Below are 18,869 nucleotides of genomic sequence, written 5' to 3'. Positions count from 1 at the left end.
AAAGCTCCTTTCCTTTCATCACACTTTCTATGAAGCTTGGGATTTATTGGTGGGTGTATATATGTATCTATAGACTTTGTACCTTTGCAGTCATCTTAGATCAGAAAAAATGTGTTGGAAAGGGAGAGAGTATAAAACAAAATCCATGAGCTGGTCTCCATAGCACATCTTTAAGTAGCTAGGCTAATTCAGGTGGGTCTATCAGGCAGCACCTCTTGGGGTTTATTTATTTCAAACTGACCTTGTGCCAGAACTGTAGCCCTTGAGCAAGACCACAGCTGGCAGGACAAACCAGAGGATCCAGTAAGATAGATAGACAGATAGTCTGTAAAGGTACATTACAGCATCAACAACATATGTTAAACAAATAGTGAAGAGTTCAATTTTCATTCTTCATGTCTGCCTCAAAGATAATAGCTTGTCCAGGAAGCATTTAACAGAATAGTTGTGTTATAAATCAGGTGAGGACATCACTCCCAACAGACATGTGTGGGAATGGGGGCTGGGTTTGGGACCCTCCTTTATTGACCTATGTGACAAACGGTAACCACATTTCCAGAAAGCACTTAATAATTTTCCTGTGAGCTGACTCTGATCTGCTCATTGCTTCCCGCCCAAGCTATTTTCCAGATCTTTGCAAATTGAATTGCAACATTCATCTAGGGCAGACTTTGCCAATTTGGTGCCCCCCTCCAAGATGTGTTGAACTACAACTCCCATAAGCCCTGGCATCATATGGCAGTGCTGGCTGGAGTTGATGGGAGTTGGATGTCCAAGACATCTGGAGGGTGCCAGGTTGGCAAAGGTGATTTAGGGTTTTCCATTGTTTAGCTCTCTCCATTCTGGCAGCTGCTATTGAAACATAATATATAAAACTGTTCCTGGGAATCTTTAAATAAACCTAGCAAAGTGTCTATTTTAATTGAACACTGAATTCTGAACAGTGAATCCACAGAGTGCACTGCTGGGGCAAATGACTCATCAAGGCACTTACTCATGCCCAGAGGTGAAACACTTTCTGCTAGAAGCATTTTAAAAGGAAGTTGAAATTCTCAGGAAAGTGGAATCTAGCACCCAGGAGGACCACACTTGTTCAGAATTCTAGGATATAGGCAGGCCTGACAGAGGAGCTGACAACTAAGTTCAGTCTGAACTCATGGACATCCAATGAAGCTGAAGGCTGGAAGATTCAGGACATTTTTGCACAGTGCATAAAGGATAGAATTCGCTCCCACAGGAGGCCGTGATGGCCACCAGCTTGAGTGGCTTTAAAAGAGAATTAGACAAATTCATAGAGGAGAGGGCTACTAGCCACAATGGCTGTGCTTGGCCTCCACAGCTGGAGGCAGCAATGCTTCTGAATACCAGTTGCTGGGAAAGTGCTCTTGTGCTTGAATCCTGCTTGTGGGTTTCCCTTTGGGACACCTGGTTTGCCACTGTGAGAATAGGATGCTGGGCTAGATGGGCCATTGGCCTGATCCATCAGGCTCTTCTTATGTTCTTGTGAGTGAGTCAGTAGCCAAACCTGGGAGGCTGGATTGCCAACAAGTGGGGGTCAAGGTTTTTAGGGTTCTGTTGCTGTGAGTCCCAGCATTGAATGCCCTGTGACAAAGGGGGAGTCGTTGGTTGCCTTGGGCCTTGAGACATTGCATTCCCAGACACCAAAGTGTTAAAGCTTCCAGAGGCAGACTTTGGGCTGTGCGAGCAGCGTGCGCATGCACTGGGCAATGGGCCAGGGGGCGCCACCTCAAAGCTCAGTAAGTGAGGCACTGGGCTTTGGGATGGAGGAATGAGACTCTGATGGGGTCCTAGAGTCCTCCGGCCTTCTTCCCAAAGCCTAGTCAATGCTTTCACAGCCTCCTTCACAAAGCCCAGTGCCTCCTTACCCTCCTTTGGTAAGGCAGCACCTCCTTCCCAAAGCCTGGCACCTCCTTACCTGCCTTTGGGAATGTAGCATGAGTGTGTGTGTGTCAAATTTTGGCCTCGCACGGGGTTCCAAAGTACCCAAGTCAGCCACTGAAGCTGCTAAACCTATTTCCCGCAAGGCTCTGTGGGCTCATTCTTTCTGTTACAAATTCACATGCTGTATTTTTAATTAACCTTTCATTTGTTTTCTTCTCAGGCCATGGCAATGGGAATGATGACGGAGTACTACCACTTTATTTTCACCACACTGGTAAAGTATCTCGACCATACACCAGCCTTACTGCCCTTTATTGGTATCCACAAAGGAGGAGGGGGGGTTACCTGCTCTCTGGCTCAAACTGCACCAGCTAAGTTAGGAAGAACCATTTTTTAAAAAGAGAGAAAGGAACAGTAGTGTCCAAATCAAATGAATTACTAGCACCACTCTTTTCTGCCTTGGTCAGACCCCACCTGGAGTCCTGTGTCCGGTTCTGAGCACCACAATTTAAGAAGGATATTGACAAGCTGGAAGGTGTGTAGAGGAGGGCAACCAAGATGACCAAAGGTCAGGAAACCAAGCCTTAAGAGGAATGCAGGAGGGTGACTAGCTCTTACCACCAGAAAATTATTCCTAATGTTGGGTTGGAATCTTCTTTATCATAACTTGCCTCCATTGGTTCAGGTACTACCCCCTGGAGCAGCAGAAAACAAGCTTGCTTAATCCTTCATATGGCAGACCTTCAGATATCACCTCTCACTCGTCTCTTCTCCAAGCTAAATGTACCCAGCTCCCTTCCATAGGAGTGGGCAAATAACACAGAAGGCTCAGTTTTGAAGTGTGCAGAGCAAGCCCACTGTAGAGCAGGTGGGAAATCCTGGCCTCTGCCTGCCATCTTGCTCTCTCCTCTCTTCATTTCTTTAATAAACTCCTCTCCTGTTGTCATGGAACTCAAGGCCACACACCTGGAATTCCTTCCTGGATTGCCTCCCATCCAGGTCCTGGACAGACCCCCAGACCTCCTTAGTATTAGCAAGAATGATGCTCCACACACTCTCAGACCATGTCACAGAACCAGATAGCACCGCCCCCCCCCCAAAAAAAAAATCACATCCCTGGAAACATCCACATTTAATTTTTTTAACATTCCATCCTTCCACCAAAATGAAAAGACATTTTAATTACTGCTGCCACCGTTATCTATTTGCAACAGCTTCTCGCAACTCCATGATAACCTCCTATTAATCAGGCCCAGCTGAGTCTTGTGAACTTTTTTTTTTGCACACAAGTACAAGCCTGGAGGTGAAGATGAAGAAGGAGTGTGTGGGAGGGGGAGAGAGCAAGAAAGAATTATAATAAATTAATAGATAAGCAATTACAATTAGTGCCACTTCCCTGAAATAACAGCTGTATCGTGGGACAGATATTTTAAGCAGCTGCTGCTCCAGGCTCTGTTCTCTTTGGAGCTGCCATTTCTGCCATAAGAGGCCCCTGGGAGGGGGGATGGAATTAGTCTGTTGTGTTTCTCTAAAAGGTCCCCAGTGGACCAAGCAAGCAATACAGGTCGGCATTAGACAAAGGTAAGGGAGCAACTGTTTCTACCAAACAGAAACGTTGAAAGTGTAGAGCAGCCTTCACTAAGCTGGGGCCCTTTAGCTATTTTGGAGTATAAGCCATCAGACTCAGCCAGTACAGCCATAGGATACTGGGGCTAATGGGAGCTGTAGTCCAAAACGTCTAGAGGGCACCAGTTTGGGGGATGCTGGTGTGTAGCCCAGGATCATCCTGACTCTGACTGTTTGAAGTGGTATTGTACTGCTTTAAATGTACAGCGCAGATGGGACCTGCCTCAAGCAACTGCTCATTGTTGTGACTATTTATGTCCCATAGCCACAGACACACACAAAAATGTAATCCTTTGGGGATGTGCAAGAGGTATTCTTGACAGCAGAGTATCATGAAATGGTAATTAATTTATTAATAGCTGTTAGGATGGAAGAAGCATCAGGTGAAATCGTGAGAACAGAAGGAAATAAGAAATTAGGAAATAAAAGAACTAGAATATGTTGTTTGTGAACTTTTGAAATGTGCAGTTTTTAATCAAAATATTTATGTGATGCTGTTAAGATTTTTGATTCATGCTTTGTGAAATGAGAAAATGGATTGTGATCCAACAGAAGGCAATACAAAAATGTAAGCAACAGCCAATGACTAGCCACAAAACGCAAACAGCTTTGGCTATAGACCTGCCTGGAAGCCCCAATGTTTCACCCTCTGTATTTTCCTTCTGATTGTGCACATCTGTATGTGTGCCTTAAAGAAATGTTGCAGCTGGTATCAGCATTGGCTGTGATCAGAGATGGCTCAGCATTTTCAATCATTCTCCATTTACATTCAGAAAAAGCTCACCAGCTTTCCTGGAGCTCTTTCCTAACTGATCATGTGTGGTGATGGTGCTGGGTCCACGTGTACCATCAAGTTGCTTCCAGGGAATTGTGGTTTGGGGCCACATGTATGGTTGATCATGCAGTGAATGTGGATGGTTCAGCACCCTGCCCCAGACACGCACACCCAGTTTGCTTATTCATGCAGCAGAGCCTTGTTTTATAAATCACGTGCCATTTAACTAGCTCATGTAGTTCCACAGCAATCAATACAAGCTAGCTTTAAGTGCCTGGTCCATTGACTGCTGGCTGAGCTTATGCAGAATCTCATTTAACATTCCAAGCCAGACGAGAACTTTTGAGGGGAATGGCACTCAAGTTGCAATACAGCTGATTGAGACAAGTTCCAGACAAATTCGTATTTGAAAGCCGTTGTGGGGTAGTGGTTAGAATGTCAGACTAGACCCAGGAGACCAGGGTTTGGATCCCCACATTGCCACAAAGCTGTGCTAGGCACTGCCTCTCAGTCTAAACCAGGCTTCCTTAATCTCGGCCCTCCAGATGTTTTGAGACTACAGTTCCCAGCATCCCTGACCACTGGTCCTGCTAGCTAGGGATCATGGGAGTTGTAGGCCAAAAACATCTTGAGGGCCATGGTTGAGGAAGCCATGGTAGTTGTGGAAATTAAATGAGGACGGTTGAAATGAGGAGTGAAACCAGTCAGGGCAAAGTCAAAGTGAAAAAGAATAGTGGAGCTGATTTTAATTCAAGAGTTTCCAAGTTGTTTCTTTGACCAAGTGGCAAAAGTTCTGGTCTGAGCCCAGGGGTGGGGGCAGGGTCTGAGTTAGCCACCAACAAGTGAAGACTTTAGCCCCCACCTGTGGTTCCTGATTACTGTATTTGGGAAATGTCTGGTGGAATGATTAAATGAGGAGGGAAAGAACCATGGGTGCTACCTTGAGCTCCTTAGAGAAAAAGGTGTTATATTAATCAAACAAGCAAGTAAGCCAACCAGCAAGCCAAACCAGGTTAATTCTAACCTTGGCACCATCAGTAGCTATGGCTTTTGTTGAAGCTGGGAAATTGTGTGTGTGTGATTCCTTGCTAATTCCCTGGGCTCTGCCTTAGATTGGCTCACAGGCCAACCATTCACTAGCATGAGATACAGGTTTAAAAGAACTTCTCTTTACAGATGTTTCTAGTGCTGTTGTGTCCTCCCAGCCAAATGTTAACTGGGATGCTGCTGAGTGCCATTTCCTTTCCCTTCCATTGAGGTCAGCTGTTCCTGCTCCTTCCTGCGAAGCAGAGCAACCGCCTCACTCACCTCTCTTTCAAGCCCCATTTAGATGAGTTTGTGGTAGGTTTAAACTGCAGACCTCCTGAAGTGCAGACCTCGCTTTGACGGCAGGAATTAATATTCCAGCTCTGCTCTGCAAAGCCCTGGGAAGTATTAAGGAAGTGCACTGAAGTGGGACTTGCAAATGCCCCCTGTGCACACTGACTGCCAAGAGGCAGGCCTGGGCTCCCTGCCAGCACTTTGCCTGAATGGTTCCCATTCCACTTCTCCTCCACTTATTGCTCTCTCACTTGCAGACAGTGGAGGTGGATCATAAAGTCAAGAAACATCTTAGCTCCTCTTTGATGGTGGTCTTCAAATACTGAGCACTCTAGCTGTTGGCACTGACAGCCAACAGGCTACTAATTAAACAGGGCCAGCCCACCCATGAGGCAAGGTGTGGTGACCACCTCAGGCAGCAGAATCCACAGGGGCAGCAGATCCCAATTTTGATCTTTCTTCCTTCCTTGTTCCTGGTATATCTCTTCTTTCACCCCTTCTTCCCTAGTAGGGAGAGAGTGCCATTTTGGGGCCCTCTGGTGTCAAAATGTATTTGGGCTGCCCCTGCAATTAAATAAAAATAAAGAAAAGTCTTTTGAGGACTTGAAGGAAATTCTTCCTAACATTGTAATGTGTATTGGTCTCAAACTGGAAGATGTCCAAGAGCACATCTTCCGACTACAAGAGGCTCCTGTCAGGCAGAAATGGAGGATTCTGGGTCGGGGACCAGGCCTGTTTGTAGAAGTCTGAGATGATCAAGAGAAAAAATACCACATTTTTTCTTTCTCCATCCAGTTTACTGAATGTAAGATGAGAAACTCTGGGTTGTACATGTGGGAAGTGGGTGAAAATTTGGTGATCCAGTCAATGCTTGCACTTCTCCTGCCAGATCCTGGCCAATGCAGTGATGCTAACTGGGTTCCCCCAAACAAGGTTCAGATTTGCTCATCAGCTGTCCAGTGGGACATAGAGTAAGGATTAACCAGTAAAACCCACAGCCTGAGAACTGGAACTGGAACAAATCACTCAGTCTGTTATTGTACAATGGTTAATGATATTCTAAAATGTTACTATCTGGCGGAGATGTGGTGTTCTGCGTGATGTTCTACATGCAATGAATGGTAAATTTGCAGTGGGCAAATTACTCCTGTGTCCCACTGCGCATGCAGATCCTACCTACTCTTAGAGGGGTGGGCAGTCTAAAAGACCAGAGATGGCACAAATCTGAAACAGTCAGTCATTTTCCCATGGGCTTTGTGTTTCTCTCATGAATAGAATAGACTGCCATTTTAGACTGAAGCATCATCATTGCCAAGGTTTATTTTGGCTGCTTGTGGCTTTGAGAAAATTTAATTGTATGCTTACTCTACCTCTCCCCGCACTTGAAAAATTACAAGATGGTGAAAATATTAGCAATACTAGTATTCCAGAATGATGGGTTTTGATGCTTGGAAGTGGCAACTATAACAAGATTTAATGCCATACTTTCCAAATTATTTCTTTCCCCCCCTTTCAAACATTTTCAATATTCTCTTATTGGAATTAATGCATAATTAATCAGCACCATAATTAACTGATGCAAGACAGGGAAATGCCTCCCAGCTGGAAACACCATTGAATCTTTTCCTAAAGCAACATTGGAGGACCAACTTCAGTGGGAATTTGCTCAGGCAGAGCAGCTGTTGAATTTCAAGGGGAGCCAAGTTTCAATAAGAGTGGTGAAGTGTCTCAGAGGACTTGGCCCCCCTTTGAAGACTGCCCCTCCCTCCCAAAAAAGAACTAAATGAAGTCAAGGGGGAAGTAGATAAAGCGCTGAAATGAAGTCTCCCTCTTTCTTTTTAAAGGATCTTTATGCATTGGATCTAGAGCAATATCGCTACTCTGGAGTGAACCTGACTGGCTTCCGCATCTTGAACGTGGAGAATCCCCATGTCTCTGCCATCATTGATAAATGGTCTATGGAGAGGTTGCAGGCAGCCCCCAAGCCTGAGCCAGGGTTGATCACAGGGGTGATGATGGTACGATGGCCCATTTAAACTACTCCTGCCTTTTAGTGTGTGGTGCAAACCTGTGTTGATGAGGGCAAGAGGCAAGGGAGTTTGCATGTCAAACTGTTGCAAACTCTATTTTTGTCTGGTTCTGTTTTGGACAATGTGTTGGGAAGACAAAGCAGTTGCTTCTCTGTGGGGGGCAGTTAACACAGTCAGCTGTGAATCATCAGCAGAACTACACCTTACACATGAATGCATGTCACAAAATCTTGACAGCAGCTTCTATGGAATAGGTGTTTTGGGAGGAGGCAATTTAGAATAAAGAAACTGCAATGGGATACAGTGTTTCATCCTTCCCCCGCTCACTGCCTTCCCTTTGCTGCTGCTACTCCTGCCTCTGTAGGATTCCAGATGCATGATCTTGACAGAAGGCCATTCAATGATGTCCATGTAAACTGGACCAGAGACTACCAAGATGGAAGTAGCAGCATGCTGCAGATGGCTCAGTTGACCTAAGGAGGCTGGAACCAAAGACTATTTTGGCCAAAATGGATTTCTTATAGTGGAGGTGGCATGATCATCATCATCACTTGGGAGGTGAAAGGCTCCCTTGCTCCTAGAGCTGTTATCAAAGCAAATCCTGTTCCCCTTCATTTTAGACAGATGCTGCCCTGTTGTACGATGCCGTCCACATTGTCTCCGTGTGCTACCAACGGGCTCCACAGATGACTGTCAACTCCCTCCAGTGCCATCGGCATAAAGCCTGGCGGTTTGGTGGACGCTTCATGAATTTCATCAAAGAGGTAAGAAGTACAATGCATCCGGATGGAACCTGCTTTTGCATCCTGAGTGAAGGGATGCATGCTCAATGCTGCAGAATTGCTGTCTATGGCCCTGAAACTCTTGCATTTGCATCCTGGGCAATCTTCATTGTTGCTGTCCATGGTGCTGATCTCACTCTAGCAGAAAGCCAGCTCGGGAGTTTCTGAGCCTGCATCTTTGCTTGGGCCATTGCCTCTTTCTGGAGGCAAAGATTGCTTTGAATTAGGCAGGTGGTGGAGATGAGCCTAAGCCCAGTAACAAGTCATAATTAGCTCCAGGTGCACATACTTAGCTTGCAGAACAGCCTAAATTCAATCTCAGCCATCCCCAGATAGAGTGGGTTGGGGGTACGGACACACATCCTGACATTCTGGAATGCCACTGCCAGTTTGAATAGACAGTGTAATTAGTCTAGACAATACTGTGCTCAATGAGTCTGACTCTGAATGCATTTGTGCCAGTGTCGCTTCTAATCCCATCTGGCACCTTTATTTTGAGAGACAGCTGCCCATATTCTTCAGGAGAACCCAGGACTAAGCATACATATGTAAAATACCAGCCCTCTAGGCTGGATCACAACCAAAGGAACATGATTTATCTTAGGGACAGAGGTGAAACAAGAGTAGAACAAGCTTCAGTCTCTGCAACGCCTAGCCATGGCTGGTGCTGAGCCCCCAACTTCTCTATCTCTCTACCTACCTATATAAATGTACAGATTAGGGCTCTTTGCTTCCCCTTCCAGCCGCTAGACACACCATGTTTTTGCCTTTCAAAACTTTGACAATGCCATAGATGGCTTCACTGAAGATCTCTCTGGCAAATCCTTTTAATAGAAATGTAGGAAGCTGCCTTATCCTGAGTCAGAGCCTTGATCTAACTAGCTCAGTATTGTCTACACTGACTGGCAGCTGCTTTCCAGAGCATAAGACAATAGCCTCTCCTAGTCCTACCTGGAGACACCTGGGACCTTCTGCATGTAAGGCAGATGCTCTGCTACTGAGTTCTGTCACAAAGAATGGTGGCCTATTGTCACATGAACTTACAAAACTTATCTGTACTGAAACAGACTCTTGGTTTATCTTACCCATAATGCTCTACTCCGACTGGCAGCAGCAGGTCTCCAGAGTCTCCTGGAGACTCCTTTCCCACTCCTTCCACCTGAGATGTTTTCCAAGGGAGTTGCCAGGGATTGAACTTGGGACCTTTGGCACACAGCACAGGAGTACTTCCGCCAAACTATCAGCCTCCCCTCCACCCCTGGTATTTTTCTCTGTCAAATAGGAACACCATCTGCTGCCTTTCCTTCCCACCTTTCTCTCTTGTTGAGGAGTGTTTACTTGGTGCATCTGTCAACCACTTAGTGAACAGCTCAAAAACTCTCGTGGGAAAATTGGCAGCAGGCACGCCTCTGTTTTGGCAGAGCCACAGACTTGAGTGAGCTGAATGTCAGGGGAATGAAGTGGGGACTTCATTTTTCTCTGTGTTTTGGGTAATTACCATCTCCCTCGCCTGCAGCCTAAACAGCTTTCCTGACTGCATTTGGCATGCAGGGAGCATCACTTGGATCCAAGAGGCAGAGAAGCCAACTGAGTCTCCCCATTGCAAGAGGCCAAAGCAGGGATGTTTGAACTTCCCAGTACACACTTCGGGGAGATGTTCTCTTGGAAAATAAACCATGCAAAGAATTTGTATTTATTTTTTAATGGTAGACTGCCACTCCCTTAAAAATGTGTACTGCTGGAAGAAATCATCAAAAGGCATCACAGCCATAGGACCTCTGAAAGATTCCAATCACCAATTTTGAGTGGTTTTGTGCAGAGTTCTCAGAGTTGGCAACCTGGCTACCTCTGTCTATGGATTCTGGCATGATTCAAGCATACAGCCCCCCATCACTGGTTGTCAACAGAGACAGGAACAATGGGAAGCCTTGTTGACTTACTTGGAGCCTGTCAAACTGTGGAAGCAAATTATGCTGTTGCAATGGAGATCCTGTGCTGTTGGCTGGCCTCTCCATTACCCTCCAGCATCACCATCTCAACTTGACTTTTTGATTGGCAAGGGGGCCTGAAAGTGCCCAATCCACTGAACATCTTGCCTGGGTCATGCCTCCAGTTTCCAGGGCAGAGAGTTGATTTACAGGTTGCGTGTATGCACAGGTGCACTTTTGCAAGTTTGTCTTGTATAAACATTCCCCTAGGTGGCATAACTGGCATGGGGCTGAGTGGGAATGCTCCTAGATGTGCTATGAAAAGCTGGTGTCCACATCTCAAGAGGTGGCAACTAGAGCGACTGATACTAGCCTGAAGCTTTAGGTAAGAGTGGGTGAGACTGGGCAGGTCATCAACCTCCTAAATCACCAAGGAAGCTGAGGAGCTTCCATCTCACTGAGGAAGAGGCTGGTGCCTCATTCAAGTGATGCTCAGCAAAGACCTTCTGGAGAGCAGCCAAGCACCACTGAATGAGGGGAGGCCAGCTGACCTCTGGTCCCAGCTCTCAGTTCCACTTCACCTGTCACCCTCTCTCTCAAGGTGCATCACTCTGAGTGATCTCCTGTGACTAGAAATGAGAGATTCACAGCTCAAGTGTGAGCAATTACCATGAGAACAACAGAGACACAGAGAAGCTCTGGAGTGCTATTCAGGTTGCCAAGGAAGAGGTTGAGGGTTGACCTTGCTATTATGCATGTGGAAATTAGAGGCACTCCATGGCAGTGTTTCTTTTGAGCCTTGCAGACAAAGACAGAAGAAGAACAGAAGCCCAGGAGTTAATCTGTGTAAACATGTTGGCCTCAAATTAAAGTCTCCTTCCTTCCTAATAGTGCAACCGACTACAGCAGACTGCTGCTCTGCTTGCCCTTTTCTCTCACTTCACTCAAGTTTTATGGAATATCTACACCAGTGGTTCCCAAACTTTTTCAGGCCACAGCCCCCTTGCTTCCATAAACTCATCCCCAGAGCCCTCTACCCTATAAAAAGCATTATTCAGAATAGCAGTTTGCATAGCTCTCTAAGGAATATAGTAACACAGTAAAATTCAAAACAGTAACAAGTAATTGCACATTTATTCAAAGCCTAATTAAAACTATTTAGCTTAATTAATTCAACAAAACTGGTGAACTTGATCCAGTGATGCCAGCTTTTCAAAGTCTGGTAGTAATTTAGCAAGAGTTTTATATACCACATTTAGTTAACTACTTCACTGTTCAGTAAACTTTTAATGCTCTTGATGGGATTAAACTCCCTCTAAAGGAGCAGGTACTTAGCTGAGGGTATTTCTGCATCATTTGCTGTCACTTGAGGCTCAGGTGGCCTCAGTGACATGGAGTGCCTTCCATCAGCTTTGGCTGGTGGCCCAGCTGCACCCCTAACTGGAGAGGAATAACCTAACTTTTGTTGTCTATGCTCTGGTAACCTCTAGTTTAGTTTACTGCAACATGTTATATGTAGGGCTGCCTCTGAAGATGATTTAGATACTTCAGCTAGTGCAGAATTCAGCAGCCAAATTGCTCACCAGGGCAAGACAATTTGAGCACATTATAGTGATTCTGGTCCAATTGCATGGTTTCTGGGCCCAATTCAAAATGCTGGTTTTGACCCATAAAGCTCGGGACCACAATATCTGAATATCTCCATATGAACCAATATAGACCCATCATCTGAGGCCCTTCTTTGTGTGCCTCCTCCATGAGAAGTCTGGGGGGGGGCACCATTAGAATGGCCTTTTCTGTAGTGGCTCCCCATTTGTAAAATGCTCTTCCAAGGGAGGCTTGCCTGGCCCCTTCATTATACACTTTTAAGTGCCAGGCAAAAACATTAAATAGGCCTTTGGCTGATTAACATCCTATGACCTTTTAAATATATTTGTGGGAGGGGGGTTATTGGTTTGGTTTGGTGTATTTTGTGTTCTCATTTTGTATTTTTATGTTCTGAACCACCCTGTGATCTTCGGATGAAGGGTGATGTACAAATTTAATATTGTTTTTTTCAAAAGGAAAAACAATGCAAGTAATGAGTAATTGAAGTGCCTTCCCTTGCCCCCCCCCCCCCCGCATCCACTATTGAAATAGAAACTGACATTGGGGCAATTCAGAGAAGCTAGTAAGGGGGCAATTCACAGGCTAGTCATTGCTAATCCATTAGCAACAGGAAGCCATAAAATGAGCAAAGGGCCTGAGCACTCTTCTGTTCTCCCTCTCCCTGAAAGTACAATTCCTTATGGATCAGTTTGGTCCTTTGGCTCCTTGAACTAGGCAAACACAGCAAGGGCTATCAGTGGCTACTAACCATGATGGTTATGCTCTGCCTTTACAGCTGGAGGCAGCAATGCTTCTAAATGCCAGTTGCTGAAAACCACAGCTGGAGGGGTGATGGCTCTTGTGCTTGGGTCTGGCTTGCAGGTTTTCCCCAGGCAACTGTTCAGCCACTGTGAGAACAGGAGGCTGGACTAGATGGGCCATTGGCCTCATCCAACAGGCTGTTTTTATGTTCTTAGCAAGTGAGGAGGTGACAATGCTGACAGTGCTTCTGTCTTCAGTTCCTTAGATTCACCTTCCTCTTTCCTCTGAGCTCTATTTTATGCCCAGGGCTGTTGCTTCCCTGTGTTTTCAACCAGTTGCACATTTGCAAAATCTGCTGCCAGAAGCAGAGACCATAAAGAGGCAACATTTGTCCTTTGGGAGGCCCCAAACAGAAGGCATTTCTCTGTTAAAGAAGCTGACAATTCCCACTGCAGAGGTAGCAACTTGCGCTGCTTTTGCCAGTGTGCGCCAGACCTTCCAAATCTTCTGTCACAAGCAGGAAAGTGCCTAGACGTTTTATAGCCATTCTGTGCCTGCCTCCAAATCTACCCCTGCTTTGCAAACTGTTCTTCAGAATTTATTCTGATCCACTAAACCTCCATTGAGCTTTTTGTCTGCTGGATCAAAACAAGCCCTTTGAAGAATAGCTCGATCATATGCTCAGATTCTCAAGCCTTTATTGGCATATGGATTGATCATTTGCAGGGTTTGCAACTTAATCAGGAGATCTTGGGAGACCTTAGCCTGGAAGTCTCTTAGGGTCTAAGGTTTAGCAAAGTTTATAGTTCCCTTACTAGCAAGCAACAGTAAGCTGGGGGGAACCTAGGGTTGTGTTTGCAATATGTAGAATTGTAACTCCATTCTGCTCAGTTATAAACACCAAATAGTATTATTTAGTCTTGGTTATGGTAATAATTCGTATCATAAAACTGTAGTTAATATCTTGCCCCGCCCCACTGAATTGAAATTTCAGCCTTCACGACATAGGAAAACGGCTGAGTAAACAGCTATTTTCATGGAGGAGGGTCAAGGTATTAACTGATATGCATGAAATTTCACATATAGCTTTATAATCCCTAGTGTCGTAAGATAAGACCTTTGGAGCAGGGATTTTTATGAACCACCCTAATGTGACAGCCCACCAGATATTTGAAGATGGGTCTCCACTTCAGCAGGCTAAAAGGTTATATATGATAGCCAGCTGCAAATATTATAGGATCATCATCTTCAAATACTTAGGGACAGGCTGGGGGGGGGGATGCAAATATTGACATATGTCTCCTTTTTCTTAACAGTACCTTTATTTTCATTGTGTATGAAATCATAACGTGGGATGTGGGGCAGCATGCTCACTGGGGTAATTTCGAGCTTGGTTTCCCCAGGACGTGTGGTGGGAACGACTATGGCATAAGGAGCCTCATGAAAGATTGTGCCTCCTTCACTGCGATATGAAAGGAAAACACTAAACCCTGTTAACGGCTTGGCATTTCATGGACGGGAGCAGGGAAATACCAGGCCTAAAGTTCACGGCATGTAAAACGGCTTTCATTAAGTGCAGGCAAGGACTGGCCATGCGAAAGCTCAAATGTCACAAGCTGGCACGGAATTTGATAGGGTGGACCTCCCCCCTCTCCAGCCCCATTGGCCTCCTGCTCCATTGGCACTCTGTGTGAGATAGAGAGATAGGGGAGAGGCTCCCTTATGACATCGAGTGTAATTGTTCTGGTGGATCTGGAAACTGAGAATAACAGTGATTTCAGGTTTGCTGAGGTGCTGAAAGTGGAGAATGATTCATGGAATCATAGAATTGTAGAGTTGGAAGGGACCCCAAGGGCCGCCAATCCAACCTCCCTGCAATGCAGGAATCACAGTTAAATCATTGCTGATTGATAGGTGCTGAAACATGGAAGTAGCTTTGTTGAAGGGTGCTGGTCCCCTAGTGTACACAGAATGCCTCTGAGTGACACGAGAGGGAGGAAGCTGAAGATGCTGCATCTGGACCTGCCGTGGTCTGAAAGCCCTGTTCACATGTGTGGTAGTGGGAGAGAAATGGTTGCTGAATGACCCTTTGCAATGACCCTGTTAGCATAAAACACCTGTTCTCAGATATTTTCACTGGTTGCTGCTTTGCTACCAGGCTGAGGTGTGACTGTTAGTATTGTTGTTGTTTAGTTGTTTAGTCGTTTAGTCATGTCCGACTCTTCGGGACCCCATGGACCAAGAGCACGCCAGGCACTCCTGTCTTCCACTGCCCCCCCCCCCCAGTTTGGTCAGACTCATGTTTGTAGCTTCAAGAACACTGTCCAACCATCTCGTCCTCTGTTGTCCCCTCCTCCTTGTGCCCTCCATCTTTCCCAACATCAGGGTCTTTTCCAGGGAGTCTTCTCTTCTCATGAGGTGACCAAAGTATTGGAGCCTCAGCTTCAGGATCTGTCCTTCCAGTGAGCACTCAGGGCTGATTTCCTTAAGAATGGATACGTTTGATCTTCTTGCAGTCCATGGGACTCTCAAGAGTCTCCTCCAGCACCATAATTCAAAAGCATCAATTCTTCGACAATCATCCTTCTTTATGGTCCAGCTCTCACTTCCATACATCACTACTGGGAAGACCATAGCTTTAACTATACGGACCTTTGTCGGCAAGGTGATGTCTCTGCTTTTTAAGATGCTGTCTAGGTTTGTCATTGCTTTTCTCCCCAAAAGCAGGCATCTTTTAATTTCATGACTGCTGTCACCAACTGTTAGTATATAAAGCCCTTAATGATTTGGAACCAGTTTATTGATGAGATCTCCTTATCCCACAACAGGGGTTGGCAACCTAAGGCCCATGGGCCACAAGCAACCCATGGGGGTTTTTAAACTGGCCCATGGACCCCCACTGCCTGCTCAGGGACCCCAGCCACCCTCTCGGTTGGCTCTCGCCACACTAAACCAGTGCGGAACAGAAAGGGGACTGCCTTCCATGAATCTGGCCGGCTTCTGCAGCCAGTGGGAAGCTGTGCACGCCTCCTCTGCACCAGAAGGAGCACCGGAAATAGCATTTGCACATGTGTGCATGCACACACGTGCACACTCTGGCCCATCGCAGTGTCTGCAGCATCATGAAACAGCTCCAGCCACAAAAACTTTGCTGACCCCTTTCCTACACATACCCACGTGACCACTTCAAATGGCAGAATTTCAGTACTACAGGTGCCACATAATATCTATTTTGCATTTGAAAGAACTCGATTGTTTAGTGTGCCAGCACCTACACTTTGGAACTCCCTGCTTATGGAGATCAAGCAGGCTCCTTCACTGTAGTCTTTTTGGTGCCTGCCATAAACATTATTGGTTAGACAAAGTGTTTAGCAAGTTGAGGCTATCTGTTTTTGTGTTTTAACTTTTGTATGGTTTAAAGTATGGTTTGGATTTTTTTTCTTTATTTTACTGTTGTTGTTTTTGTGTAAACCTCTTTGTGGTTTCTTCCAGGCAAGTGGTGTGTGTGTGTGTGTGTGTGTGTGTGTGTGTGTGTGTGTGTGTGTCTTTCTACCCAGGACTGTGACTGGCCAAAATCTCAACATTATTTTCCCTCCATGGTGAGCAACCTGGAAGGGGTGAGCGTAAATCAGGGCTGAGAGTACAGTGGGATTTATGGGGTTCCCCAGCCTCTGCAGTCCCATGAGCAATCGGGGGTGATTATTAATTAATCAAGCTCTTCAGGGACAGAGTCATGGTGGAAGGAGTAATTAAAATAAAGCACCGTGCTGCTCTGGAGCAGATTGTGATTTATGAGCTTGACAAATGCCTCCTTTGTCTCCCCCCACTATTCGTCAACATCCCCCAACCTCCAATGTCCCCCCCTTCTTTCCCCAGGCCCAGTGGGAAGGTCTCACTGGACGCATCGTCTTCAACAAAACCAGTGGCTTGAGGACGGATTTCGACTTGGACATCATCAGCCTCAAGGAAGACGGGCTTGAAAAGGTCAGTTGGGTTGCCTCACAGCCTCCTTTCCTCTTTTCAAAGATCAGAGCAGTTCTCCTGGGCTCCCCCAGACTATCCCTTGACCCTGACAACTATATAGGAGCTGAAGGGTTGACATTGCACTGGTGAGTGCAATGGCATTGCACTGGTGAATCCTGCTCATCCCCAAATCCCATTGGCCAGCTCACCATCTTTCAGCCTAACTGCCTTTGCATGGTTGCCGTGAGATCAGCAAATCAGCATCTGATCATCGCAAGTGGACTTCTTTTGTACATGGAGGTTTTATTTTAGCTCTCCTAGCCAATAGCTGTCCTCCAGGAATGTGTCTAATTCTGTGGATTCTACAAGTAAACTCTGCTTTCTGGGAAACGGGAGGTGTTCTTGTGAAGATGTCTTATTTTATTTATTGCATTTATATCCCACCTTTTTCTCCAAGGAGCTTGATGTGTCATACATGGTCTGTCGCCCTCCTCATTTAATCCCCTTAACAACCCAGTAAGGTAGGTTAGACTGAGAAGCAGTGACTGGCTCAAGGTCACCCAGTCAGCTTCATGGCCAAGTGGGGATTTGAACCCTGCTCTCCTGGGTCCTAGTCCACCACTCTAACCACTGCACCACACTGGCTCTTGCCATGTTCACATCCGTTTAATTGGGTCATCCAGGGGAGAAAAAATATATCCCATTCTAAAAATATCTCCAGACTTTTTTACCTTCTGCAAGACTTTCTCAAGGTGTTGGTGTTCGTATTTCTTCCAGCACTGGTGCTTATTCAAGATAATTTTTGGACACTGTTACTTAAGGCCAGCATGTGGCATTAAAATTCCCTAACAGCTTCTTGTATGCTCTGCAAGGATGCTGGGACTCAGTTAATTTCCGTCATTTCCAGCGAGTTCTTATCACATTTTCACGCTCTCTTTCTCTCTCCCTCTTTCTCTCGAGTGTGTGTGCTTAAGCTCTCTCTTAGCTCAAGAAAGGCTTTAGAGTGTCTGTGTCAAATCTCTGTGGAGTCAGGACATTAAATTCCAGTCAATAGGTAATCTGAATTAATTGTGTGCCCAAACCAGGAGCAAATCCTGATATGTACTTTTGCATTATGTTTAATAGTTTACATTTGCCTGAGGTTTAGCGGTGAGCTTCTGATCTTCCTTGCCTCCTGCAAGTTAACGGATTATGGAGGCATTAAACATGTGTAATTACAAATCCAGCTAGCATGGTGGCAGTGCTGGCAGTGGTGGGATAGCGGGACAGTGTTGTTGAGGGATTTTTATTTTTATTTAAGTAGGTCCCCCATGTAGGGTATTTTTATTTCTTTTGCCAAGTCATCTTCACAAACTGCAGTGGGGGTTCTTGCTTGCCATTTGCGTGTCATCATAAAGGTAAAGGGACCCCTGACCGTTAGGTCCAGTCGTGGCCGACTCTGGGGTTGCGGCGCTCATCTCACTTTATTCACCAAGGGAGCCAGCGTACAGCTTCTGGGTCATGTGGCTAGCATGACTAAGCGGCTTTTGGCGAACCAGAGCAGCACATGGAAACGCCGTTTACCTCTTCGCCGGAGCAGTACCTATTTATCTACTTGCGCTTTGATGTGCCTTTGAACTGCTAGGTTGGCAGGAGCAGGGACCGAGCAATGGGAGCTCGCCCTGTTGCGGGGATTCGAACCGCCGACCTTCTGATCGGCAAGCCCTAGGCTCTGTGGTTTAACCCACAGCGCCACCTGCATCATCATACCCATTAATAATCTTTCCACACGTGGATTATTGCAGGATGAAGGAGAGGACCAAGGGAGGGAACTGTCTTTTGCATATAAACAATCAACTCTTCTGAAAGGGGTCTAGTTGGTGTTTTAATATAATCATAGAATTATGGAGTTGGAAGGGACTCAAAGGGTTGTTTGGTCCAACCCCCTGCAAGGCAATGAAGTTTTACTTCATATCAGTAAAACGTTATGAGGTTGTGTGGTTACTTTGTGTGGTTGTGTAGATTTGGGGGGAGGGGGTTCTTTTAAAATGTAATACAGAGCTTCTTGCCTTGCAGACTGTGTCATTTAAGACTCAGGGGTTCTCAGATAATCCACAGGTGAAACTGTGAAATATGCCAGCTTCCTCCTGTGTTAGTTTTTACAAAGTCTTTTGAATCCTCTCCTAAGATAGCTTGAAACATCACTTAGTCATTA

At 45.8% G+C, this 18,869-nt stretch overlaps 1 protein-coding gene across 1 annotated transcript in view; it reads left to right on the top strand.

Moving 5' to 3' along the window:
• GRIK3 (glutamate ionotropic receptor kainate type subunit 3) overlaps positions 1–18,869 on the top strand; it is a 191,243-nt gene that overhangs the window by 128,349 nt on the left and 44,025 nt on the right. Inside the window, exons 5-8 of the mRNA XM_081016986.1 lie at positions 2,123–2,176; positions 7,468–7,641; positions 8,274–8,417; positions 16,589–16,696. Coding sequence (XP_080873112.1) covers positions 2,123–2,176; positions 7,468–7,641; positions 8,274–8,417; positions 16,589–16,696 — 480 coding nt within the window. The remainder of the gene's footprint in view (positions 1–2,122; positions 2,177–7,467; positions 7,642–8,273; positions 8,418–16,588; positions 16,697–18,869) is intronic.

Source organism: Podarcis pityusensis (genome assembly GCF_964106645.2).
Source record: "Podarcis pityusensis genome assembly, chromosome: 8".
NCBI classification, from domain to species: domain Eukaryota; kingdom Metazoa; phylum Chordata; class Lepidosauria; order Squamata; family Lacertidae; genus Podarcis; species Podarcis pityusensis.
This window is presented reverse-complemented; position numbering and strand designations above follow the sequence as displayed.